The 27,379-nt window shown below is 30.9% G+C and overlaps 1 protein-coding gene across 1 annotated transcript in view; it reads left to right on the forward strand.

Moving 5' to 3' along the window:
* Window positions 1-26,913, forward strand: part of LOC143083147 (oxysterol-binding protein-related protein 8-like) — a 46,051-nt gene extending 19,138 nt beyond the window's left edge. The window contains exons 9-21 of the mRNA XM_076259384.1: window positions 1,790-1,938; window positions 2,663-2,734; window positions 4,735-4,847; window positions 6,682-6,763; window positions 8,608-8,706; window positions 10,361-10,457; window positions 12,167-12,265; window positions 13,228-13,325; window positions 13,826-13,951; window positions 14,440-14,540; window positions 16,294-16,479; window positions 17,219-17,484; window positions 19,426-26,913. Coding sequence (XP_076115499.1) covers window positions 1,790-1,938; window positions 2,663-2,734; window positions 4,735-4,847; window positions 6,682-6,763; window positions 8,608-8,706; window positions 10,361-10,457; window positions 12,167-12,265; window positions 13,228-13,325; window positions 13,826-13,951; window positions 14,440-14,540; window positions 16,294-16,479; window positions 17,219-17,484; window positions 19,426-19,676 — 1,739 coding nt within the window. The 3' untranslated portion in view covers window positions 19,677-26,913. The remainder of the gene's footprint in view (window positions 1-1,789; window positions 1,939-2,662; window positions 2,735-4,734; window positions 4,848-6,681; window positions 6,764-8,607; window positions 8,707-10,360; window positions 10,458-12,166; window positions 12,266-13,227; window positions 13,326-13,825; window positions 13,952-14,439; window positions 14,541-16,293; window positions 16,480-17,218; window positions 17,485-19,425) is intronic.
* The last annotated feature ends 466 nt before the right edge of the window (window positions 26,914-27,379 follow it).

Below are 27,379 nucleotides of genomic sequence, written 5' to 3' on the forward strand. Positions count from 1 at the left end.
TTCAGGAGTTATGGTTCTTGAAAGATTGAAAAATGGTGTTTCCAGTCATGTCCGTGCATTTTCTCATGAACCATTCAACCAAAGCTTTTGAAATTTTTATATGTTGTTACTGATGACAAAATGGAGGTCAAGTTCAACATGTTCAATAATGACAATTTTGACTTTTACCGTTCAGGAGTTATGGTTCTTGAAAGATCGTAAAATGGCGTTTCCATTCATTTTATTGCATTTACCCATGAACCATTCAATCTAAGCTTTTCAAATTTTAATATGTTGATACTGATGACAAAATGGAGGTCAAATTTGATATTGACAATCTTCACTTTCACCATTCATCAGTAATGGTTCTTGTGATATTGCCAGGACACAAATAAATGTTAATAAATCCGGTTTGCTGTCGTTGTGACAGCCTCTTGTTTTCCTTCTTTTTGTTCAGCCTGCAATTTACAGCAAAAGTAGGTGAGACACTGGGTTCCGCGGAACCCTTACGAATTTTTTTATCACAAACTTGTCTTTGAAATAAAATTATATGTTTCTTTTGGCAGATAATATAACTTGAAGTAGTTCAGTACATAATTGATAAGGGTTCCACTGGAGTTCTGTTAGGGCTATTTCATTAAAATATATTTGGGAGGGTAGGAAGGGAAGTTTAATTAATGAATGCCTGTACCAAGTCAGGAACATGACAGTTGTTTTCAATTCGTTTGATGTGCTGGAGCTTTTAATTTTACCATTTGTTAAGGGACTTTCTGTTGTGAATTTTTCTTTGGGTCAGTTCAGTATTTTTGTTATGTTACTTCTTTCTATTTATCTCTCTTGGCCTGAATCAGACATATGGAAGAGTTAAATTAATTTCGAAGACTTCATATGTAAAAATACACCATGAACTGTGTTTGTTTTACTTTTACACTACCAGACTGATATTGAATATGGCCTCTAACGTGCATGCAGTACATGGTGCATGAATATTTGAGTATTTTTCTTTAAAAAATTGCTTATTGTTTGAATAAACATTATATTTTTAGTTTATTATCATTTATTCATATTATGGATCATTTATTTTTACCAAACCATAAAAGAAAGGCAAAAGATACATAAAAAGAAGTCCTTATTAAAATCCTGTCATTGGGAACCATTGTAATACCTTTCTTATTTAGTTCCTTGTTTAAGTCAATGTACATGTTCTGTCATTATACTGGTTTATGAAGGGAGCTACTTTGTCTGAAAATGTAGCTCTGTCTGAAAATAAGGACATATTTTTCATGCACGAATGACATGATGCTAGATGCTAAGTACATTATAGAAATAAATTTTGAAAGGACTCATTGATGTAATAACTCAGCTGAATCACTCACAAACTGAAGAATGTTTACAAAGGGATTTTATGTTAATTTTGTGAATAAAAGGTGGAGTTTACAAATCAATTAACTGTGTAAATATCATCTTCATTACTTATAATTTAAAAAAAAAATTGCACTATTATAATGTGTAGATGGGAAATTTCTTCTACACTTAATGAACTATTTTGCATGTGTAGGAATTCTTACTCTTGCTGTCATGAAATGGTTAACACAAATGTATGAACTTTGCCAAGACACTCGTAAATAGAATAAACTAATATTATTATAGACCCTTGTCTGCTCTTAACTAGAGTTCTCATGGAGGAATATACCATTTAAACCCTGTTCTTAACGAACAGATTAATTGATGTTTGTGATACACCACATTATCATAAATGGCTATAGTGCGTTGAGTCTATTGGTAAAACATGCATTGATAATTTGACTAGGACTTGATGAGGACATGAAGACAGATAGAGAAGACGTGAAGACGGATTCAGAGACAGAGTCGGAGGAAGAAGGGGAGAAGACAATCAATAATCAACAACAACCATTAGAAACACCCTATGTAGAAAATGTCACAGAAGAACTGGGTCAGGTTGGTATTAGATACATGCTCACAAAATTTGAGTCTGTAATTGAATATTGTACATATTGTAAAGTTTCAATATGTTTGTAAATAGTGTTCCATTTAATCAGAACATGATAATACTAATATTCAGCATTACAGTACATAACTTTAGCCAGACTTGATTATAATGGAGTGATACTATTTTTTTCGTGTTTTGAATGTTTTGTGCTTACCTGTCCATTTTTAATTAGGTTATCACCTTAAACAAATTGACTTTTGGGTATATTTAAGGTCTCAAATCTATAGTTTGGAGACTTGATGTTCTTTAGGTAAGTTATTATATATCCTTTCTTTCCCTTTCTCACATTTGAAATTTCCATACCATTTGCGAGGAACCACAAGTCATGGCTTCTTTTAAATGTTCTATGCAATATGTTAGGCTTCCATGTCTACTTTTGCATAAAGTATTTTGTTTATGCATTGGGGTCTTCTAATTGCTTCTATGAAAGGCTCTAAGATTGAAAATGTGAACTATAAACCCAATAGGATTTTTTCACATGGTAAAAGGAATGTGAATTGGAAAATATCCCAAAATGTTTGTGATTTAGTGTACAACTTCTTAAATATTGTGAAACAGGGTTACTAATTATTGAATTAAAGAGACTCAAACAGGTAAAGGCCTTATTTGATTTGAAGTATTGACAAGCCTATAAAGAATAAATACATTTTTTTTATATTCATCTATTTGCAGCAAGGAGATGCCTGCCAAACAGAAGAAGTAGATGAGGAAAACAAAAGCTTGATTTGGACACTTGTGAAACAGGTGAATAAATGTTACATTCTATGGAGAGTAAGCAAATATACTACTAGAGGCAGAGACCAATTTTATTGAGCCACAACTCCTCTGAAATCATACAAAGACAGAAATATTTGTGATATAACTTATAAATGTAATGTTTTGTACTCCCTTGATTTGTCCTTGAAATCTTTTTTCCATAGAAAAAGCCAAATTTTGAGAAAATATCAAAATTCTGAGGTGGTTATCGATCCATGTCTTATACATTTGTCTGCATGCTCAGTCAATGTTCTGCCTGCGGAATTTAATTTTATATATAAATTATATAGGACAATGGTGTAGATTAAAAATTACACCATTCCATAGCCCTTTTCCAAATACATTTTAATTGATATTACCAATAATTAACAACTTCCAGGTCGAATCTGATACCTCTCTAATAGTATCTGTCACAAAATTACCTGATCCCTGTTATCTGATCTGTATGTTCTGTCTCCATCTGGCACACAACTGAATGGTGTATTCAGGATATGCTCATAAAAAGAAAGAAATTGATATTACAAATTTGTTTTTCAAGTAGTCACTGAACCATGAAAATGAAGTCCAGGACAATGGACACATTACAGAGGCAAACTTCATATCATAAGGCACCTATATACAAAGTATGAAGCATCCAGGTCTTCCACCTTCTAAAATTTAAAGCTTTTATGAAATTATTTAAAACGCCACCTCCGCCAGATCATTTTCACTATGTCGAGCTTTTTGTGACAAAAGTTGCAGGCTAAACAAAAATAGCTATTAAAAGAGATCAGTTATAAAGGTCACCCAGTTATATATTATATGTTTGTAAAAATGGTATACCATCTACAAGTGTAGGACATCTTATATTTTGTTCTCATAGTTCAGTGACTACTTGAATAAAAAAAATGGTAGTATAAAATTCTTTCTGATTTTGAGTAAAAGGATAAATATGATTAGAATGTGCATTCATTGCAAGGTCCTCATGTCGGCCAGATATTTTTTATCTGTCCTCCACCTTATTTCATGGATCAGTGTACACTGTTAAGTTTTCATGGTTAATTCCATACATCTAATACTATAAGCAATAAGTCTACTTTATTTAGTGCATGGAATGATGTCCAACTGGCAGTTGTCATCTGACCGGATCTCATTTTCATGGTTCAGTGGTCAAAGTTAAGTTTTTGTGTTTTGGTCTTTTTTCTAAAACTATATATGCAATAGGTCAATTATATTTGGTGTATGGAAATATTTTATAATTTACATGTCAGTTCCCCAGGTTTTATTTGACCTTGACCTAATTTTCGCAGTTCACTACTTAGTGTTAAGTTTTTATACGACTGCAAACATTTTTGGGGGTTGAGGAATTAGGGTCCAAAAACAAGCATTTTTGTTCTGGTTTAGGGGCAATTACAGGTGTGTTGTCTATTGATATCTCTGCAATTGTACCACAAGGTTCCACATCACAAAGAGAAGGCATAGATTGAGTTTGGGGTAATTGCCCCAAACATGTAGGAGTTAGGGGCCAAAAACAAGTATTTTTCTAATTTCCAGACAATAACTTGTTTTTCAGTGTAAGAATTAAATTGTAATACAAGGTACCATATCCCAAAGGGAAGCCTGGGATTGAGTTTGAGAGTAATAACTTCAAAGGGGGGTTACAATTTTTTGGGGTTCATATTTTTTTTCTTCAAATTTTTGAAAAGTTTCAAGAAGAAATCTTCAACATGTTCAATTGCATAGTATTGCACAACAGATTTTTAAGATCTTTAACCATTTATTTTGTGTCAGAAATCTGTATTATGTCAAAACCTTGATCACAGTCAAAATTTGGACAGTATCAAGATTGAATATTGTGTCCAAACTTGCCCCAACTGTTCAGCGTTCCTTGACCTCATTTTCTTGTGTCATGTTAATTTTGTGTTGTACTTTTAAAAAAATTGAACTAATTTTAATATAAATTAAGTTAAAGGATATCATATAAATGTTTTGAAATATTCCATTTTCAGGTACGACCCGGTATGGACCTATCAAAAGTTGTTCTACCAACATTTATCCTTGAACCAAGGTCATTTCTGGACAAGTTAACAGATTATCACTACCATGCAGATATATTGTCAGAGTAAGTCGTTTATATAGAAGTTCAGTGGATTGTATTTAAATTTCATCCTTTGCATTAAACTATAGCTATCAATTGCAAGTTTCCTATAGGTGATTTATGTTGAAAGTTAGGGGCCAGGGTGGCCGAGTGGTCTATGTAGTTACAACTGTAATCACCAGCCACTATGATTGTCTGTTTTTCTATTGAAGTTCAGTGATTTCCTCTGAGCACTCTGGCTTCATTAATATTAATTGGCCGCTAGGAAATAGTCCAAAATCAGTGCTTTAAAGTGGTGTTAAAACACCAAAAATCAAAAATCAATCAAATGTTTTAAAAGTTAATTTTATTTGAAAAAAATAGCAGTTGGATAGCACTTGTTTACACAGCAGTGTTTATGTTCCGGACTATATGAGTATTTGGACCTTATGCGTATACTCATATGGTCTGATTGTACGGTATGGTCGGACCATATGAGTATATACTCTTTTGGTTATTAACAGGCAGGACCATATGAGTATTTGGACCATATAGGTAGTTTTTTATAAATAATATGCATTAGAAAACTTTATAAAAAAAAATTAAGATGGCTACATGCAACTTTATTAGTTACAATTCAAAGGCTACATAAACATTAAATAAAATATTGAGGCCAAAGTTAGTTTTCATCACTAATTGTATTCTTGCATGTATGCATAGGGTCTCTAATTATGTAACATGACTAAATTACACCATATAACCAGACAACTAGTGTCCTTGTTGGTGACATCATTCATTTTTAAAAAACAAAAACTCGTATGAGTAACAAAATTCTGAATATTGCACTGCTAATGCTAATTGTAAAAAGTTTCAAAAGTAAGCAAATTAATAGACTCTTTATCCTGTCGACTTTAGTGTCAGTTCATAGTAAAACAGTTGACTTCATGTATAACAGATCATTAAGATATTTATGGAAGTTATCTTCCAAAGTCAACATTTTGCCATTCACTCGTTATAACATATATTGTTAATGAAAATTTAAAAAAACTAAAATGTGTTTACTATAGTTTTGACTTGTGATGAAATTAATTGTGTGAAACTGCTTAATTTTTAGTTTTAATGTTGTTATTATTAATTTCTAATAGATCTATAATAAAATTGCCTTTCATAGTGTCTTTTTAATGATGTGACAACTAGAAGGGTTATATAAAGAGATAAGTATTAAAAGTAAACCTGTTAATTACCCCGACCATACGCATATGGTCGGACCATATGAGTATATACCCATATGGTCATGACCATACGCGTATCGTCCAAATACTCATATGGTCTGGAACATGTATATGTGTGCATTTTAAATGGAGTTATTGTAACCTCACACTACAAAGTATCAATGTTTTTATGCTCCATTTATGTTGTCTGGTCTGTGCAACTGTTTGTCCGTCCGTTTGTCCATCTGTTGGTCCATCTGTTCGTTCGTTTGTCAGTTCATTGGTCCGTCCATCTGTCTGTCCCGCTTCAGGTTAAAGTTTTTGGTCAAGTTAGTTTTTGATGAAGTTGAAGTCCAATCAACTTGAAATATAGTAACGTGTTACCTATGATATGATCTTTCTAATTTTAATGCCAAATTAGAGATTTTATCCCATTTTCATGGTCCATTGAACATAGAAAATGATAGTGTGGATGGGGCATCCATGTACTCGGGACAACACATTCTCGTTTTGTTTTTCTTGGGGGTGGGAGGGAGGGGGTATATGGTTTTTTTTGTAGAATTGAGGTATGTATGCTTCCTTATTTAGCTTTTTTTTTCATTCTACACATGTTGCCTTGTTTTGTTATTTACCATAGGAATTCATAATCTAACTGTTTACAATTTCAGTGCTGTGACAACGGAGGACCCATTCACAAGAATAAAGATGGTAACAAAGTGGTATCTGTCAGGGTTCTACAAAAAACCTAAGGTAACTAAGACACAATAGTTTGGAACTCTTAAATGGGAGGTGACCATTTTTATAGAGGTTCTAGTATTTCCTATTCTACAGTAACAAAAAAGATAGGTCAAATATTTTGTTACTGATAAAATGTTTATGGTATGTGCCAATTATAATGCTCAAACAGATTGGAACTTTAAGAAAAAGGTATTTGTTTATATATGTAAACGAAATCCCACCACAAGTACAATTTTATTTAAGATCAGACACGGGAAAATAATTTGAACTGTATACTGCAAACAATAAGTAGCTATTTTTATTTTGCATGTTTTGAGTGGGATCCCCTGAGTTAATTAATTAATCTATGAATTTTATACTTTTTCTTCAGAACACGTAACTAATGAAATTGCCTTAAAGTTGAAAAAAAGACTTTAGCATTGGCTGTTTAGATTATATATCAGTTTTTTGTACATTTACACTTGTTAAAAATTGTTCTCCAATTTAAGACAATTTTATTTAGCAACTAATAGATATGCATAGAAGACAGACTTGGGGTCAATTACATTGGAATGTAATTAATTAAATTACACATTACATTGCAAAAATGATCAATTACACTAATTACACATTACACAGTTTTTGAAATGTAATTAATTAAATTACAATTACTTTACTAAAGTAATTAATTAAATTACACATTACATTTCATCATAATATTTTTTAACAATATTATACATGTATATATAATGCATGTGTAAAATATTGATGTAAGCATAGTTTAAGCCTTGCATTTGTTAATCATTAGTTATTTTAATGTTTTGTCATTTAGTCTGAATCTCTCTTGTCTGAACACTTTGACAGCAATTCTAAACAGTCTTTCGACAGGATATATTGCTTGATCAGAACATGGAAGTTCCATGATCAGAAGATCATCATATTGAGAGGAGAAGGAATTTGTTCCTATTAACTTGCCAAAACATCAAGGGGTATTTTGACATCTCAGAAATGAAGTCATTTAAATTAAACATAATTAAATTAGGAAATTATAAATAAATTATAAATATTTTTTTTTTACTTTAAAAACATGAAAAATATTAAAAAGTGTGCTTGTCACAATAATGAAAATAATTTTGAGTACAAACAATGTATATAATGTCTAAATATTAGCAATATTATGCTAATTAGATAAAATACATGTAATAGTGGCATTGGCCCTGGACATTTTAATCTGACTAATTGGTTTGTTTTTACAGCTGTTAATTTTTATTTCTATAATCCTTTTGTGTATACTAATTTGACAAAATGATTGTGTGCAGTGATTTTAAACTCTAAATGAACTGTCTAAGAAAGATTTTCACAGTGACACATTTTTTTGTTTTTGTTTAACAAGGTGATAAATTACTTATCAATCTATTTGAAGATCTTTCTTGAAAACTGAACAACACTAATATATGATCCTAACATTTTTCTAAATTATAAGACTATTAAAAATTCTTTAGGTGAAATAAATAATATAAAAACTTCAGAATAAATTACAGACTCCATATATTAAAAAAGTATGTGATATCAATATTTGAAAAATAAATATAATTTTACAATTTATATTTAAGATTAAACACAAATACTTATCATAAAAGTACATGTAATTCAAATGTAATTCAAAAGTAATTGAGCATTACATGCTTTTTTCAATGTAATTAATTAAATTACCATTACATGTAATTGAAAAAATGCTCAATTACACATTACATTCAATTACATGGAAGATTGTAATGCATTACACTTAATTACCATTACATTTTCAATTACCCCATCCCTGATAGAAGATGCAACCCAATTTTGATAAATATAATTTAAAAAGTTTTTCTTTACAGGGTCTGAAGAAACCATACAATCCCATAATAGGAGAGACTTTTAGATGTTACTGGCATCACCCCAAAACAAACAGTAGAACCTTCTATATAGCAGAACAGGTAATTTACAAAAATCCTAAATAAATGGTACTTTAAATCAATAATCTGTATGTCATATTAATTATAAAATATATATGATATCATATGAACCAAAATAAAAAGTTGCTATTTATGTGAATAACTTTTGTTATATACTGTGTTGGTTTATTTACCAACATATATGTCATATAATATATACTTAAATCCTCATTGAGATTTTGAGAATTGGCATGATGCAAGTATGATATGTCAATAATGATAAATAATGTATTAAAATTTGTATGCACCAATTTTCCATAGTTTTATTTACCAACACAGACTTGGTACCTTTTTCATGTACATGTGTCCATTTGTTTTTTTTGGGAAAGACAGCTTCAAGCCGTCCATTCCCAATGTGGTTGACCAGACTGACATCCCCTCACATCATTCAGTTTGATCTCTTACCAAGATTGATGAGAAGGAGACACATTAATGAATAGATAGACTTTAAACACTTTTTTTACACATTTCCTTTCTGTTTCACACAAAATTTTCGTATCTTGAGCTCTCCCTTACACTATTTACGTTTCTTTTACAATCTGGTAAAATCAGTATATTCTAAATATAGCCAACCTACATTATAGTGACCTTGTTGGAATGCCAGATTAGGTAAAAGCAGGGATATCTTTTACTGATTATTTCAATCATTCTCAGTGTTCGTGTACTATTTAAAAATTGGTATTTGTTCAATTGAACCATAATAATGTTTGCTGTAGATGATTCAAACATCAACATGCAATGCTTTAATGTGTAGATTAACTTTAACTTTCATAGTAAACAATAGCCGTGAAGACACATGAGATTAGGGAGAGAAACAACAGTTTTCATTTTTTCTGTAAAATTCTGTTTTGAGAATCTTCCTCCAATATACCTTTAGAAATAATTACGATTAACATACTTGGGTAGGATTGCTACGGATGATTCCGACAACAAAGGTAAGCGCGTTACACACTATTGTGAAGATAAATCAATTTATATTTACGAATTAATAAGTTTTAGTGGGGTTGACCGCCGAGAAATCGGCATATAACGGAATTTCGTCACCTCCTGACATTTTTCTAAATCGCGAGTTAAGTACCTTGTGTTATATAAAGGTATATAGGGGAAAAAAATCTGGGACGAGTGCCTGTATACTGTAACAAAAAATGGAAAATGTCCCTAGCCTGCAGTTCAGTGGTACACAATTAAAATTTCAAAAATATTGTAGTAGTTGTTAAATGATAGAATTCAGTTGAATATTTGATAATTAACTTTCAACTTTAATCAAATGTTTTGATTTAAAAGATGCAGATCTCTTCCATTGGCCCAAATTGAATCCTTAACTAAGGAAACAAAATTACATTAAATAACAATTGAGTTCAATATTGTAAACCTTTCTACATGTTCTAGCTGTTCTTTTTTTCATTCTTTATTTGAAGACTTTCAAAAGATCCCCCCCCCCCTAAAAAAAAATTTTAAAAAATAGAAACAATGGCTATCTTTCCCCTCAGAGCTCTTCAGCTGTTTGATTTTTTTATGTATTTTATTAGAAAAATATTCAAGGGTTTTACCTTCTTTTCAAAAACACCATTTAAATTGCTGTTTTTACAGGTAAAACAACTGAAGTATTTTAAATTACCAATTGAATATTTTCCAGATATCCCATCATCCACCAGTCTCAGCATTTCATATAACAAACAGACAAGATGGCTTTAGTGTTAGTGGAAGTATTCTCGCCAAGTCTAAATTTTATGGTAAGAATTTATAAAATGTACTCCTTGTTTTGGAATAGTGTTGTAAAATTTGGGGAAATCCTAGGGATTGAAAAAACTTTTACTTTTTATAGTCCTTCTATTTGATTAATTTTGATTGATTTTTGGAGTTTAAATGCCACTTTTGGACTATTTTGTGGCAGTTTTAATGGGTGGAGGAAGCCGGAGTGACTGAAGAAAACTACTTACCACGATAGGAAAACTGAAAATCCTAGTCAATTAAGATTATATTACAAGCAGGATTTGAACTCACAACCTCAGTGTTGAATTGCTTGTGATTACAGTCTTAGACTACTTAGCCACAGAGGCCCCCTCCATCTAATAGATATCTGACTCAAATGTAACTGATAAGAGTACTTGCCTTGAGTGAGGAAGTTTATGAGTTAAAACCTAGGCGCTTTCAACCCACACATTTTAATATTAATATATTTGATTCTTCTCCACCAAGTTATCTGCATTTAGAAGAATATTTGCCAGAAGGGTTACACGTAATCTTGCTGCCTTCAGTCGATTTATCAATTTGGATATAAAAAAGAAGATGTGTTAGATTGCCAATGAGACAACTCTCCACAAGAGACCAAATGATATAGAAATGAACAGATATTGTTCACCATACAGCCTTTAACAATGAGCAAAGCCCATACTGCATAGTCAACTATAAAAGGCCCTGAAAGGACAAATGTAAAATAATTGAAACAAGAAAACCAACAACCTAATTTATGTTAAAAAAATGAACGAAAAAAACAAATATGTAACACATCAACTAACGACAACTACTGAATTACAAGCTCCTGACTTGGGACAGGCACATACACACAGAATGTAGTGGGGGTTGAACATGTTAGCGGGATCCCAACCCTCCCCTTACCTGGGACAGAGGTGTAACAGTACAATATAAGAACAAACTATAAAAATCAGTTGAAAAAGGCCATACATTGACCTATAGTGGTTTACTATTATAAATTGTTATTTGGATGGAGAGTTGTCTCATTGGCACTTATAACACATCTTCCTATATCTATCAACTCAGTAGGTGGATACAAATAGAAATACATCCAACAAAAACAGAGTGGGTCGGGTACTTGTATATCCCAACAACAAAAAGACACTGAGTACTAATCTGAGAGTACTCCCAGTTACTGAAGCTACTTCAAATTCACTAACAACTAATAAAAAAAATCATGCATCTATGACTAAACTATCAATCAGTACACATCCAATGGATTTAGTGTAAAGAGATCATAAACAGTCAGAGAAAAACATGACCTAATGTGCAGCAGAGCATATTTCAGAATTAGCACATTTGTATGACCATACTATATATCATTTATTGTGAAAATCAGAGTATAAACACTCAGAATCAGATCATCTCATTTAGTTACAACAGATATTTATAGATTACATTGATCATCTCAACGAGATTGATTTTCTCGTTTGAGCCGGGACGGCGAAAGCGAGAAAGGCAATCGAGTTGAGATGACCAATGATAATCTGTCAATCGCTATTTTACCTAAGACGACGTTGCCAATTTCATGTAAATTTCGTTAGCAACGCCACGTGGCCTCCTTAGTTTCTAGCGATAATTTTTCCATCTCAAGGCAGAAGTATGGTATGAAAATTATCACAAAAAAAGATCAAAGGAAAAATGCACAAAATAGCGATAATGAAATATATATACAAATTTCTTTCAGGTAATTCATTATCTGCTGTTCTTGATGGTACTGCTAAACTGACATTTTTAAAGAGAGGAGAGGATTATTTCATCACAATGCCATATGCTCATTGTAAAGGTTTGTTAAACTCTATAATTAAAACTACAATAGAAGTAATAATGTTGGTTGGTTGCCCATTGAAATTTCAAAGAAAAAAGTTCTCTTACCATTTTTAAAAATAACTTTTTGTATTGAAAACTAAAGTATAATTGATATGATATTGATACATTCAATAGTATTTTGTTCTGTTATATGCATTATATATATATAGAAAAACATACAGCATATTGACATATTTTAAAATGTGGATTTTACAATTATCTTTTATAGCGTTTTCACTATGTTATAAACAAAAATGTTTCCTAGGTGTTTTATGAAAATAAACATCACTTTAGAATAATTGAAGACCATATCATAAAACACCCACTACTGGATGATGTTTAAGTTCAAATATCAATCAAGTGTGTAAAAGACCATTTTGTGTTATTTGTCATTCAAAATATTTCGTTTTCTATGTTTCAAAATAAAACAAAAACAAAAACAAATGTAGTTCAGAAAACTATCAAAAATCTTATTACCATTCCTCATTGTTATACTTTATTAATGTTTAAGATCAGCAATCAGTGGAAGGAGTATACAGTTTCCAATGAAAATGGTTTGAACATTCACAATTTGAATAAAACAGCTGTTTTTCTAGTGTGGTTTTTATGTCCCATTTATGGGGACGGGGGCATTATGTTTTCTGGTCTGTGCGTCTGTTTGTTCATCCGTTCTTTTGTCCGTTCATTATTCTGTCCTTCTGTCCTGCTTCAGGTCAAAGTTTTTGGTCGAGTTAGTTTTTGATGTAGTTGAAGTCCAATCTACTTGAAACTTAGTACACATGTTCCTTATGATATGATCTTTCTAATTTTAATGCCAAATTAGAGATTTTTCCACATTTTTACGGTCCATTGAACACAGAAAATGATAGTGCGGATGGTGCAGGGCATCCGTGTACTTTGGACACATTCTTGTTACTATCATATTTACTTTATTTGTAGGTATTTTGATTGGTACATTGACAATGGAAATGGGAGGAAAAGTAACAATAGGTTGTCCTAAAACAGGATATAAATGTGAAATGGAGTTTAAATTAAAGGTAAAGGAGTACCAATACATGCAACTTCATTCATACAACCAACTTATATACTGTACATTTAAAAATGTTTATTCTGATTAATATTTCATTTTCACTCATATTATGAATCATTTTGTAATCATCATCTTTTTCTTAATCAACATGTATTTTGATAGCATCCATTTATAGGAATATAGTGTATCGTCTAGAAAGAACACTAATAGCATCACCTCAAACATTTGAAAAATGTTCAAACATTATACATTTTATTATGGTCGCCAACTGTTGAAGTTCTGCCTAATGTTTTTATATTACTTTTTTTATAATTGTATAAATAAACCAATTTTTCAAGAGGTTTCGGCCATTGGCCTTCTTCAGTTCTTTATTTTTCCTCTCAACTACATGGCTGACATTTCTTTTTTAATCATTGAAAAGATGTTATAGATAAATGTCCTTGGAAACATCATGACGTCATAATACTTTAACGTCATAATAACATTTTTTTTTGTTACATTTTTTAGCCATTTCTTGGGAGTGGTGAAGCATCCAATAGAATTGTGGGTAAATTCAAATGTGGATCAGACACAATAGCAACACTCGAGGGACATTGGGACCAGGAAATTCATTATAAAGATAAAAGTTCAGGGGTAAGTGAAAATATAATGTAATAATAAGATGAACATGAAAAATGACTCAAAAGCCATTACTCAAGTCATGCAGTATTATAACTAGAAAACACAGCTCTATTGTACGGAGTTCACACTTAATAGAAAAGATTTTCTAATAGATTGATTTAAAAGCAAATGTGGATATATTCATAGGAGATCATAGAATAACTTTGTGAACAAAACACCTCTTTTACTGTATGAATAAACTCATCATAGATAACTGGATTGAAATTTTATATTTACGCCAGACGTTCGTCTAGTCTACAAAAGACTCATCAGTGACGCTCAAATCAAAAATTGCTAAAAATGCCAAATAAAGTACAAAGTTGAAGAGCAATTTTGATGACCAAAAATTCCTAAAAGTTTTACAGTGTGAATAGAATACAAACTTTTAAGTCTGACTGTTCCTGTGAATGTATTTTAATCTGTAAATTTATAATAAGAACAATTTGTGTTTCTCTATTTAGGATGTATCGTTATTTTGGCAACCAACACAAGAAGTGAAATCTCAAAGATTAAAAAGATTTACTGTCCCATTAGAGCTACAGGGTGAAATGGAATCAGAAAGGTTGGTTGTTTATATTATTTATATAGATGTTCATTTCTTACAAATATTGTCTTTTGAAAGAATTTTTTTTAGAATATTTTCAAATATATATATACATGTTATCAAGTATTTTAGAGTACAATTTATATTGTTATTTGAACAGGGAAAATTCAAATGTATTTTTGAGTTATTGAAGTAATTCTTTTTTGTTGTTTGCTCAAATTTATTTTACCAAAGAATTTTTAAAATGACAGTTTTAGGTCTAATTTGACAATATCAAGATCTGTATGTTCTCAAAGTGACAAAACATATGAAATATTTCCCATAAATGACCAGATTGGATCACCCAGTTCTGTATGTGTCTGTCACAAATCTGGAGCCTGTAGATAAGTGTTTTTCATTGTTTTATGTCAGTCATATCTGACTTTTGTAAATTGTTTTGTTATAAGTTAGGCTGTTAGTTTTCTCAATTGAATTTTGTCATATTTTTCATGTCTAGGCCTTTTAAAAGTGATATATGGTATGCTTTTTCTCATTTTTGAAGGCCATACTATTGCCTATAATTACTTGCATCCACTTCATTCAAACTTTGGTGGATAGTTGTTACATTGAAATCATACCACATCTCCTAATTTTTATTGTCTCGCCTTGACAGCGTCAACAATGTATTAGTTTGTGATTAGGTCTAGGTTATGGTGAACCACAAGAGGTAGGTCAGTCCTATTTGGTATGCAGTTGTATAAGTATTGGCTCATCTCAATTCCATGGAGATTATTTGGCCCTGCCCCCTCAGTCATGGTCTATTGACTTCGAAACTTTTGCTTATTTTACATGTATTAGTTTGTGATTAGGTCAGATTATGGGAACCACAAGTGGTAGGTCAATGATATTTGGTATGCATTTGTATAAGCATTGGCATATCTCATTTCCATGGAGATAATTTGGCTCCGCCCCCTCAGTAATGTCTATTGACTTTGAATTTTTTTTAGGTTATCATGTATTAGTTTGTGATTGGGTCAGTTCAAGGGATACCATTAGTAGTAGGCCAATGTTAATTGGTATTCAGTTGTATAAGCATTGGCACATCTCATTTCCATGGAGAATATTTGACCTAGCCCCTCAGTCACAGTCTAATGACTTTGAAACTTATCTTAGTTTACATGTATTAGTTTGTGATCAGATCAGTTTAAGATGAACTGCTAATGTTAAGTCAATGATATTAGGTATGCAAATTTATTGGCATTTGAAAGTATTGTTTCCATGGAGATTATATAGCCCAACCCCCTCTTCATGGTTCATTGTCTTTCAATCTTTTACATAGTTAACAAGTTAATGTTTGTATTTAGGTTTGGGAACGACTTATAATAAGTCAGTGGTATTTGGTATGTAGTTGTATTAGCATTGGCACATTTCATTTTCATGGAGATTGTTTAGCCATGTAACTCAGTCGTGGTTAATTGACTTTGAATATCTGCATAACTTGTGTAAGATGTTTTGCTTTTTTGATTTCAACATTTGCATAATCAAAATTACAAAAAGGCGAGACATATCTCTGTGATAACAGTTTATATTAAATAAATATTATAGATTTTTGAAAGAAATTGAAACTTCAGATGCCCATTATCTATTATACCTCCCTTATTTTAGATAATTTTATATTTGCACATTTAATTATTTTACTCGAACTAAATATTTGCCTTCTTGGGTATTTTTTTCATTGAGTACCTGAAAACCAAATAATTTTATCTATATGGCCTAATCTGTTATATTTTAGACTTTGGAGGAATGTAAGTGAGGCTGTGATTACATGTGATATGAAATCCGCAACAGATGAAAAGTTTATACTTGAAGAGCGACAAAGAACTGAAGCTAAGGAACGCAAGGCAAAACTGTTGGAATGGGTACCTGCATTGTTTGAAAGAGACGTACTGACTAGTGATTGGGTCTACAAATTCATTGAGTAAGATATTAGATATACTACATAATTGATATTAAATTCCTGGAATATTTCTGTAATTTAGACTTTGTGCTTCTATTATACCTAGAATGTTAAGGACATTTTATTGTAGAAAAACTTAATGACAATTGAGAGAGAGAAGTAAGATCTAATCGGGGCCTTTTATAGCTGACTATGCGGTATGGGCTTTGCTCATTGTTGAAGGCCGTACAGTGACCTATAGTTGTTAATGTCTGTGTCATTTTGCCGAGTCTCTTGTGGACAGTTGTCTCATTGGCAATCATACCACATCTTCTTTTTTTATAAGATTAAACTGCTCCAGGAAAAGGGGAATGTCAATACTAGTGTTTTGAGTGGTGTTGAGCAGCTTTCATCATCTCAATTTCTATCATAATTAAGATTTATTGATTTTTCATAATTATTTCTGATTATTTCCATGTAAATTTGTAGACAGTTCTAGGTATTTTGGGGGTTCAGTAAGTGATGAGGATCTCGTCTTTGCAATGGTTCAGATTTTTTTCACTTTGAACATTACAGTAAGAGGGAGGTGGAAATGATCTCCTACTGTAAAATCTAACTTCTGCTGAAAAAATAGAGCAGAATTTATGTAGAATCAGCTATTACCCTATATTGGTCCTTAGAGAGAGGCTAGTTTTTATGCTTTACTTCGACTTCTTTTCTGAACATGAGACATTTGAAATTGATGAAAAAATAATTTCTAGTTTTCTATTGTTTTACATAGTATGAGACCATGGGATGTGAGTAATGACTTGTGGCAGTATGAAGTAGACTATAGAATTCAGACCTGGACTAAACATAGGACCCCAGTCGTTAGAACCTGCAGTATTACCAGTCTAGAGAAACAACCTGATAGTCTGAACTCATCCATTCGGAACACCTCTATTAGGAGGTTAAAAGTCGTGGGGGAAGAAAGTGAAAGTTCAGAATGTCCAGAAGCAGAACTTCTTCAAGATAGCGATTCTTCTGAAAGACTTCCTGGGAATAAAAGTAGGTTAAATTCAACTTATTTGTAACTCATTCAAGTTAAATGGAAAAGAATTGAAATTTTTGTATCAATTGTTAGATTGACATAAAAAACAAACAAATTTACAAAATATTGAAAGACCATCACAAATTAAAGGAAAAATACCTGAAAATATCTCAACAATATACATGTTACTTAATTTAACGTTGTCTAATCAAATTCTATTGACATTGCATTGTCACTACATGTACATGTTGATCTGGTCTTTGATGGTCTTCAACAAATCCCATCTACCGGTATCATTGTCGGAAGGACAGTAAGACGAGTTCTGAAGTTATTTTTGTGTTGCAGCACATTCACCTTTTCCTGTTTGCAGAATTCTAATGGGTTGATTCAGTTTTTCATTCCTCAGTTTTGTCAATATGGAGATGCAACTTTTTTAAAATGATTTAAGTGTGTCCAAGGATTGAACGAACTGTTTCACAAAGAAAAAAAAAACATAAAACTTTTATTGGCTCGAAATTTCACTTTCTGAAATTCGTGCGATTACAAAAATCTGGTATGTTTAATAACCACAGGTAAGTCAGATGTTGATTTTTTCGAAAGGGAAAGACATATGATGAGCATGAATAGTAGTTGTATGAGGATCAAACATGATTTGGTAAAAAAAATCTACAAAATGAGTGTTGCGTTTTAAAATCCAGTCAGTATCTATATATGTGGCATTGTTTACCTTAATGGTGATGTTTTACATGGAAAACAAGAATTAACAAATAAACTGAACTCTATAGTCGCCGTCAGCTGAAATTCGTAGCGGTTTTCGGTAAAAATAATCTAAACTATCAATCGCGTTCACTTGAGATATAGTTTTTCACATTCCATTCATAAATAGCCAAAAGAAAAAACGCTACTGACCTACCTTTTAAGTGATTGCACTGTGATAATCCTGACCTTCACATTTCCAAGACAATTTTGAATGGTAAAATCCGCCATTGTTTTGACCGGAAGTCTTTCTGTGGAGTTCAATTTCATAAAATGTGCATTTCCCCATTTCCATTCTCAATTTTATTAAGCGCGTGAAACCTTATCACATCAATGAAAAGAACATTTCAGGAAACTGAGTAAGTGACCAAATGTCATATGTAAACAAATGATCCTCATAAAAACGAAGATTGCAGAATTACAATGGAAAATGTGAAGGTCAGGAATATTACATTGTGATCACTTAAAAGGTAGGTCAGTAGTGGTTTTTCTTTTTGCGATTTATGAATGGAATGTGAAAAACTATATCTGGAGTGAACGCGATTGATAGTTTAGATTACTTTTACCGATAACTGCTACGAATTTCAGCTGACGGCGACTATAAGATGAATTCCATAAAAAATACTGTAAATTCAGAAATTATTGCTAGGTTTTTATTATTGTGAATAATGCGATAGACTTGTAAACGCAATAATTAAAACTCGCATTTTGTAATATTTTATCTGAATTAAGCAGGATTTTTCTCAAAATCATAAAAATTAAAATAGCATTTAAGTTTAAAATGACAAAATCGCAATAATAAATGCATGCAATAATTTCTGAATTTACAGTATTTCCATCAGCTGAAAGAAGGAAAATAAGTGCTACATTTGTGACTTGATATGTCAATTTTTTGAAAAATTTATTCACACTGAAATGGTCCATTCAATTATTACTTGTGGCATGCAACATATTTCTTCCATAATTTCATTATAGAAAAGGAGAAAGGTAGGATTATGAAAAAAAACGAACTATAAAAATAAATGTGGTGCTATGCTAATGTAACCAATTTGAACTTATTTGGGAAAGAGGCAATCATTGAAAGGTCATCAGTTAGTTTTCAAAAGTGACCAGTACCATGCTTCAAAGTCTAAAACTTCAATATAAATGTAAAATCATAGAATTAGAACTAGAATTAATGGTAATATTTATGTATTTTTTAGATCGTAGAGTTCAGCGTTCATGTTCCAGTAACAGAAACAGACTGACAGAAGAGACCATAGTTAGACATCTACAACCGCTGGTGGAAATTCAGAAAGAATTAAATGATAATATAAAAAGATTAAACTCCAAGATCTCAAACTTGTCCCTAAATCAACCAGAAAATAACGTCATGTTTAATGTTGGTTCTCATTGGATAATCCTGGCTGTGGTCTTAACATTTCAAGTATTTTTGCAATGGTTATTCAGGTGAATTATTTGTTTTAACTACAAATATCAATATCTGTTAATGCGCCGTGCACCAATCTATCGGCTCTGTATGTTTGATAATCATTGTAAAAACATGTTTGGTAAGTTTTTCTTGTATTTGGGACCAAATTATCTGTATTTTGTACTAGCTTATCTATCGTCGCTGGGCTTCTAAAATGTCATATATGACTTTTTGGCTAAAAATGCTTTTTGACACCAATGGTCTTGGCGGGAGTAAATCTTTGGTATTACAAAATAGCATACAGTTAGACCAATCAAAATGTGTGAAATAAGACATATTACAAAATTGCCAATGTCCGTTGTTTGTAAAGTTTGCTTCCAAAATGTTGTATGAAAACTTGAAAATCGTTGTAGAATGGCTTTGGGAAAAAAATAATTGTACATTTCTTTATTTCTGTGAAAATAATTTAAGTTCTTGGATAATCCAGAAATGTCAAAGTTTTTATTTCACTGCTATTTACAAAAATGTTCAAGTTCACATACGACATTTTGGAAGCATGCATTTTGCCAAAATTTTCAAAGCCTGTTTGTGAGATATTTTTTTCTTGAAAAATTTGTATTTTACAACATTTTAGAAGCCCAGCGACGCTATGTCTTTTCTGATCTTTTCATTATTCAGAAACATGCCTTAAGAAACCCTTTGAAAATCAGATGTAACTATTGTAAGGCTATAATTGTTACAACATCCAAATTTTGATGTGCAAAATGTAGTACAATTTTACATTATACTGCACATTGTCTAAATGAATATAAAATATCCTTTCTGGTGAATATATAATTTTACAGTTAGTTTTAGTTCACAGAGTACTGTATCAGTATATGAATTTTGCCATTTAAGTGATGTAAATAATCTTTATTCAAGGGCATCAAATACTTGCCTAATGAACTGTATATTTTACGCTTGAGTGCTTCTATGCATTAACTGATTATGCTATTACATTTACTGGGACCAATGCTATATAGAAAACGGTGGGATATGGGTGCTTTGTCTTAAATTAGTGGTTCATACTATAACTAGTCAATTTTTAACTGTCATATGTCGTATATTCTGAACATTTCCTTGAAGCAGAATAAAGTTCATGTTTTCTAATGTAGAGTAAAGGAAGATAATGTAGACTTATTATCTTTCAACTGATCAAATCTATTCTGAGAACTTTAAAAAAAATCAAATTGATCAGGCAGAACTGGATTGAAAATTTAGATGTTACCTGAATCAGTGTCGAGCTGTAGAAATTCAATGCCATCTTAAATTATTTATTACATGTCTGTATGTCATTGTAAGACCTCCTGAATAGGAATGAAATATTTTCCATTGGTGAAATACTTGCCACTGGTCATTAAGCAAACAGAAATCAATAAATCATTGTTTTGCTTTTCACAGACATATGACAATGAACATAGGAAATTTTGATAAACATATAAAAATAGCCCTTTTACAATTAGAGTAGACCTGGTCAGTTGAAAGAAGGTTTTCTTAATTAATCATTATATTATTGCAACTTGAATCTTACAAGTTATTAATGGCAAGAGTTCTTGGAATGTATTCTGTCAAAAATTTCAAAATTTAATCATGAATCAAAAACTTAAATCATAAGCTTTGCTTCTCTTTAAGGGTGCTTTTAATTATGCATTTAGTTAAGCCTTAATTATTTATACTTCATCTCCTTAGTTTATAGATATGTTCAATTTCATTAAGTTTATGGCTGAATTTTTACAGTAAATGCTCAAAGTAATGTTAATGTTTTGAAATATTATTCAAAATGAAATCTGAATTAAAATTCTGGTAGCCTTTTTGTATTGTTACTGGTAGCACCTTGGTAGAATATAAGATTCATGTTATAAACATGTGCAATATTATGGGTATAGATTAACTTTAAATTGGATAAAAACTTGTATGAAAACTTTTGACCTGCAAGATATTCCATTTTTGTTTTCTATTATGGCATGTATGGCCTTTATACGCTTTTATGCCACACTATTGCCTTGCTGACTTGTTATGTCATAGCTTGCCTACTGAAATTCTTTATTATATTTTGAATACCTCAAAACAGGCATTCAAAGTAGTGAAAAGGGCATTTATGCACATATAAACTCATCATAGATACAAGGTTTAGAATTTTTTACGCCAGACGTGTATTTCAACCATAGTGTAGTAAAATGTATATTAAAAAACATGTTTGAAATGAATGAGGTCCCCCTTATGATTAAAATCCCCGGTGTAAATATAAAAAGTTGACGGTATGTGAAGTGGATTCTGTGTGCTTTAAATACAGCAACAGTTTCTACTGGTACCCCCTTGTAATCCTCTAAGGTTGACTGTGTTTTATCAATAACCAGTGTTATGATATTATATCAAATAATATTCAGGAATTATTTACTTTTGTTATTTGGCTTCAAGATAGTTATTGCATTTCAGTATTAAAACTATGTATATATATTCATTTATTATTTGTGCTTCAAATTCTTTATATCTTGTTTTAAAAAATCATTCCTTTATTTGTTGTTTCAGAATTTGAAAAGGACTACTAGACTTTTGTTCAGTCTATATTATGTTTTCTCATTGGACTTTGTTAATTAAGTAAACCTAAACTTTATAATGAGATTTATCTGCTCATACTAGGTGAAGATTCAGACGTGGGATGCTATCACATTAATTCCCTGTTTTGTACAACAAAAAACATCACTGTCTATCATGAAATGGGGAGGAAATTATTAAAAAAAAAAAAGGACTGCTAATTAGTTGAAAAATTTCTTGCTGTCACACCCCTTTCCTATTAACCAAATAAACATGATAAATACGTTAGTGACACATCTCCATTAATCCCGATAGGGAGTGTACACGGATTCCACTGTACCCTCGCAGCTCTCGAGGGGTGCTCCGTAAACGGAGGGATCTACGTACATACATACATGATAAATGTCTATGATGATGTTAATGTTATCAAAATCTAGTGTGAATGAATATGTATATTAAGTATCAACAATATTTAGGTTAGAGTAATATATATTCTTTCTTTTTACTTGAATATAGTTAAAATAATTTGTATGTTTAAATAGGACTGATATTATTAGTAAGAATGATTTTTTTTCCTGTATATCTATCTATTTATTTATTTGAATATCAATTGTTTTGTTTCTATATCTTTAGTTTTTCTATATCTGTGTATTTTTTTAAGTAGATCTGCTTGTGTTCACATTACAATGTATTTACAATATTGTGCAATAGTAATATATGTACAAAAATATTTGCCGATAGTTGCTCTCGAAGAGAATTTTGTGAAAGGTTGAAAGAAGAAATTTTCTTTACATTTGTATTGATATTTAATAAATATGTCAGATCTCTGTTTACACAAAAAGAAGGTCAATTTTAAAGTGCTATAGGGACCTCTGTATGATCATGTATCACTTAATTTATCAAAAAGATCATATAATAATTGTATAGACTTGTGTTCAGTTTGTGCAATTGTTGACTTATGCAGGGTTCCATTAAAACTGATTTCATTTTTGTTGAGCCTTCAACATTTTTGTCCGAGGAGCTCTACATTAAGATCCTACATTTCATTGGCAGGGTTGGCATCATCAATAGTTAGGGTAACTTTGTGGTACACAATTTTATCGAACCTTCTTTGAATTGTAGATGGAACTTAAAAATAAAGTTTACTTTTGCTGTATGTTTATAAGAAATTTTATGTTTTGTACACCTTTAACAAAGCTCATCAGAATTTAAACAGGTTATGTCTAAGTTCAGACCATCAGTACTACAAACTGTATTCCAAAACCTCATCAAGTTACAATTATTGGTGCCCTCACAACCATAGTGCTTTTTTTATTTTATTTCTTATTGATTAATAGTGTGTATACCATTATGTTTGCAATTGGAACAAAACTAAATTGTATTATTCAGTGATGGATCCATAGAGGTCATAAGGATGAAAGTTGGAGAGAAAACTGCACCTTGGAAAACTTGCCTTTTTGAAAACTACTCTTTTTTTCGGGAAACAAAAAACCTTTTGTGGGAGCCAGACACACTTTTCCTCTCATCTTAATCCTACTCTATCATTCGACTTCATGCTACAATCATATGACAAATGTTTACTAAGTGTGATAAAATCTGTTGAGGTATTTTGAACTTTACTTTTAGATTATAACCCGATACATTTGTAAACTAATCTTCAAATTTTATGAGAAGAATTATTTTGTGTTATATATACTTATATAATATACATGATATATGTATGGTTACAAAAATGATGAATTTAAAATATTACATACCATATAATTCTAAATTAGAATGCATATGTTTGTGAGTGTATATATATATTAATATAACCTTACACATTGTAAAAATGATATAATATATTCTATGTGTTGTAATTATTGATATTAAAAGTATTTGGGTGGAATATAAAACCACCATAGCTGATGTTATGGATTTTTGTATAAATTATGTGAAAATTGTTGATGTTTTTATAAATAAAATGATAATCTGTTAAATTGAGGGCCAATACGAACAATTCATTTTTTTCTTTTTTTTTTCCCATCTTTTTTAGTACTTTGGTTTTAGATTTAAAATCTCTCTTAATTTCAATCTTGTTGGTATTTTTAAAGAAAGTTGCTGATTTTAATGTATCTTCTTGAAATAAAATATTTAAATGTAAATTGCTGAACTGTACAAAGATTAATGAATAATTAGATATATATAAATTTATATTTAATTTTTTAGATTTAATTATTTCTAACAAGATCATATTGAAAAAATAGCTATCTAAAAGTAGAATACTAACAGGCTAAAAAACAAACTTGTAAATATTAAAAAATGAGTAATATGTAATTACTTGTTAACTAAAACCACTTATCTAGAATAACTTATTTCAAGCAAGTTGTAATTTTATTCAGATTTTTACAACAAGAACTTTACAACTACTAGCTATGAAAATCCAGATGAATGAGGAAAACTTCTAACAAGCTGTTGAAAAGAGTTGTATGAACTTACACCTACAGTTATTTAACTTGTCATTTGTAAATAATTTTATCTTACTTTAAAAACAAAATTAAAATAATTACTTTGTAAAAATTTGAATTGATTAAATTATGTTTTTAACTAATAATGTCACTTACAAGATTCGTACTTTCAGAGTATTGTAAAATTGCACTCTGTTGATTGATTGATAATTTTCAACATTGCCTTTAAAATAGTGTCTACAAAGTAGAAGTTGAAGAATAACTTTAATCATATGAGCTGCGTGGGGTAGAAATCGCCCTTATTCAAATAATAATCTGCCATTAGTAGTTCATCTGTCTTAGGGTTGAAAAAATCTGAATGCAAATAAACTCATCATAGATACCAGGACTAAATTTTGTATATAAGCCAGAAGCGCTTTTCGTCTACAAAAGACTCATCAGTGACGCTCGAATCCAAAAGCCTTTAACTGTTTTTTAAATTGAAATGATATAAGAACCCTACTCAACAGACCAAAATTCATTTTTTTATATTGTATTTAGATGTTTCAAAACCAATCAAAATCGTATACTTATACATGTATATGTGCACTTGCATAAGGTCGATTTCTATACGACGCAGCTCATATTGAAGTAAAGTCATTTTGAGCTGCTAAATTTTCAAGAAACCCCTTTAGTAAACTAGATAGGTGGACCACTTGCAAGAACAGTTATGCACAATAAGTGACCCCTGTTGTTAAAAGCCATCTTTTGACTTGATAAAAATCTTAACAGCCTCTGTTATGAAACCATTGAAACAATCCAGTATCAAAAACTTTTAAACCATTGCCATTTACTCACTTGCATAATTATTGTATTTATGTTTGAGGTTGTTTTTCAAGTAAAAAAACTGTTCTAATAAATATACCTAAAAAAATAAGACCAGACACCAAATCTAAACAAACTGCGTTGTTTTATTTTGGCATAAATTCAAAAAAGAAAGCATGCTAATTGAGATTAAGAAGTAATAAATGTTCAGAGAGGGAGGCCATGAACAATTTTTGTCATAAAAGAAGGTGATTTGTTTGTGGTTGTGACTAAAGTAGTCTTGATTGACTATAACAATTTATAGTGCTACAGTACCACTTGTACTAATAGTTAATTGTATAATGTTATAAGTAAAATGCTTATGTATTACAGGTATACATTTATAATATATTACAATCCATTAGATCACCCATTAGATCAATAATTGTCATGATATAAAGCATAATATGTATGGTCAACCCCTATAATTATAAATTCCTTAAAAACATATTTTCAAGTTTTGTGTAGATTTGTTTACAAAAAAAATGAGAACAAAGAGAACAACTTTTTTAAAGAAAAATTATTTTTTCAAAAAAAAAAAACATTTCAAAACTAGACTGACTCTAAAAGAGGGACGAAAGATACCAAAGGGACAGTCAAACTCATAAATCTCAAACAAACTGACAACGCCATGGCTAAAAAAATTCTTCTAAATTGAGATATTATTGGTGATAACTAAGTAGTCTTCTGGGCTCTGGATATAGTTGTCTCGTTGACAATACCACATAAATAAGTAGTCTTCTGGGCTCTAGATATAGTTGTCTCGTTGACAATACCACATAAATAAGTAGTCTTCTGGTCTCTGGATATAGTTGTCTTGTTGACAATACCACATCTACTTACTTTTATGTAAATTCAAATCAAATAATGCAATTTCAGGAACAGCTACATAAAAAGTTCTATTCTATATGATACTCTTCTCCTTATTGCATTTATTGAATTAATAAAACTTTGTAAATAAAGGCAACAGTAGTATACCGCTGTTCAAAAGTTGTAAATCGATTTAGAGAAAATAAATCTAGGTAACAAACTAAAACTGTAAACATTTTTTAATGTACAGAGTTTCCTTTACAAATAAAAACCTACTAAATTGAGCTTTACCAGATGCTGATTATTATTTGTTTTCTGAATAACCTATACGTCTTATTTGTTTTAAAATTATATATGCTGATACACATAATAAATATGGCTCAAACTAACAAAAGCTCCATTGGAGGTATCGTGTTTAGAGACCTCGATCTTTATCAGTATTTCTTTATGTTTACTTCATGGTATCTATGGTAACACTCACGTTCACATTACATTATTTGTTCACGTTCTGTTGCATGGCAGAGCTCATTATTTTATGTTTACTTTATGTTAACTGTTATCTATTAATCTTTATTTATGATGGTGCAATAAATTTATGTACATTTTGTTTGCGTTCTTTTTATACCATAGAGTGGAGGCATATTGATGTCCGGTCTATTTTTGCCCTTCTATCATCTACTGGTCTGTCTGAAGGTATTCAAAGAAGTAGAATGTGAGACAGGATTTACAATCTGGTGGCAGCAGTGATGGTGTAAACTATTTGCATAAAGCTTCATATGTCAGAAGATGGAAGACCTGGATGCTTCATACCTTGAATGTAAATACCTGATATTCCAAAGTTTCCCTCTGAAATATGTCCATTGTCCAAGACCTCATTTTTTTATGATTCATTGACTGCTTAAAACAATAGTGCACTCACTGATCTGTCTTGCCTCTTTTACTTATCATTGATATTACCGGTATGTCGATGGTCCTTATTATAAAGCTGTACTACAACTATCACATAAACTTGATCCGAAAAAATTGAAGTCAAGGTCGTATAAACTAAACTGGAAAGACATGAACACATTA

Source organism: Mytilus galloprovincialis, chromosome 7, assembly GCF_965363235.1.
Source record: "Mytilus galloprovincialis chromosome 7, xbMytGall1.hap1.1, whole genome shotgun sequence".
NCBI lineage: Eukaryota > Metazoa > Mollusca > Bivalvia > Mytilida > Mytilidae > Mytilus > Mytilus galloprovincialis.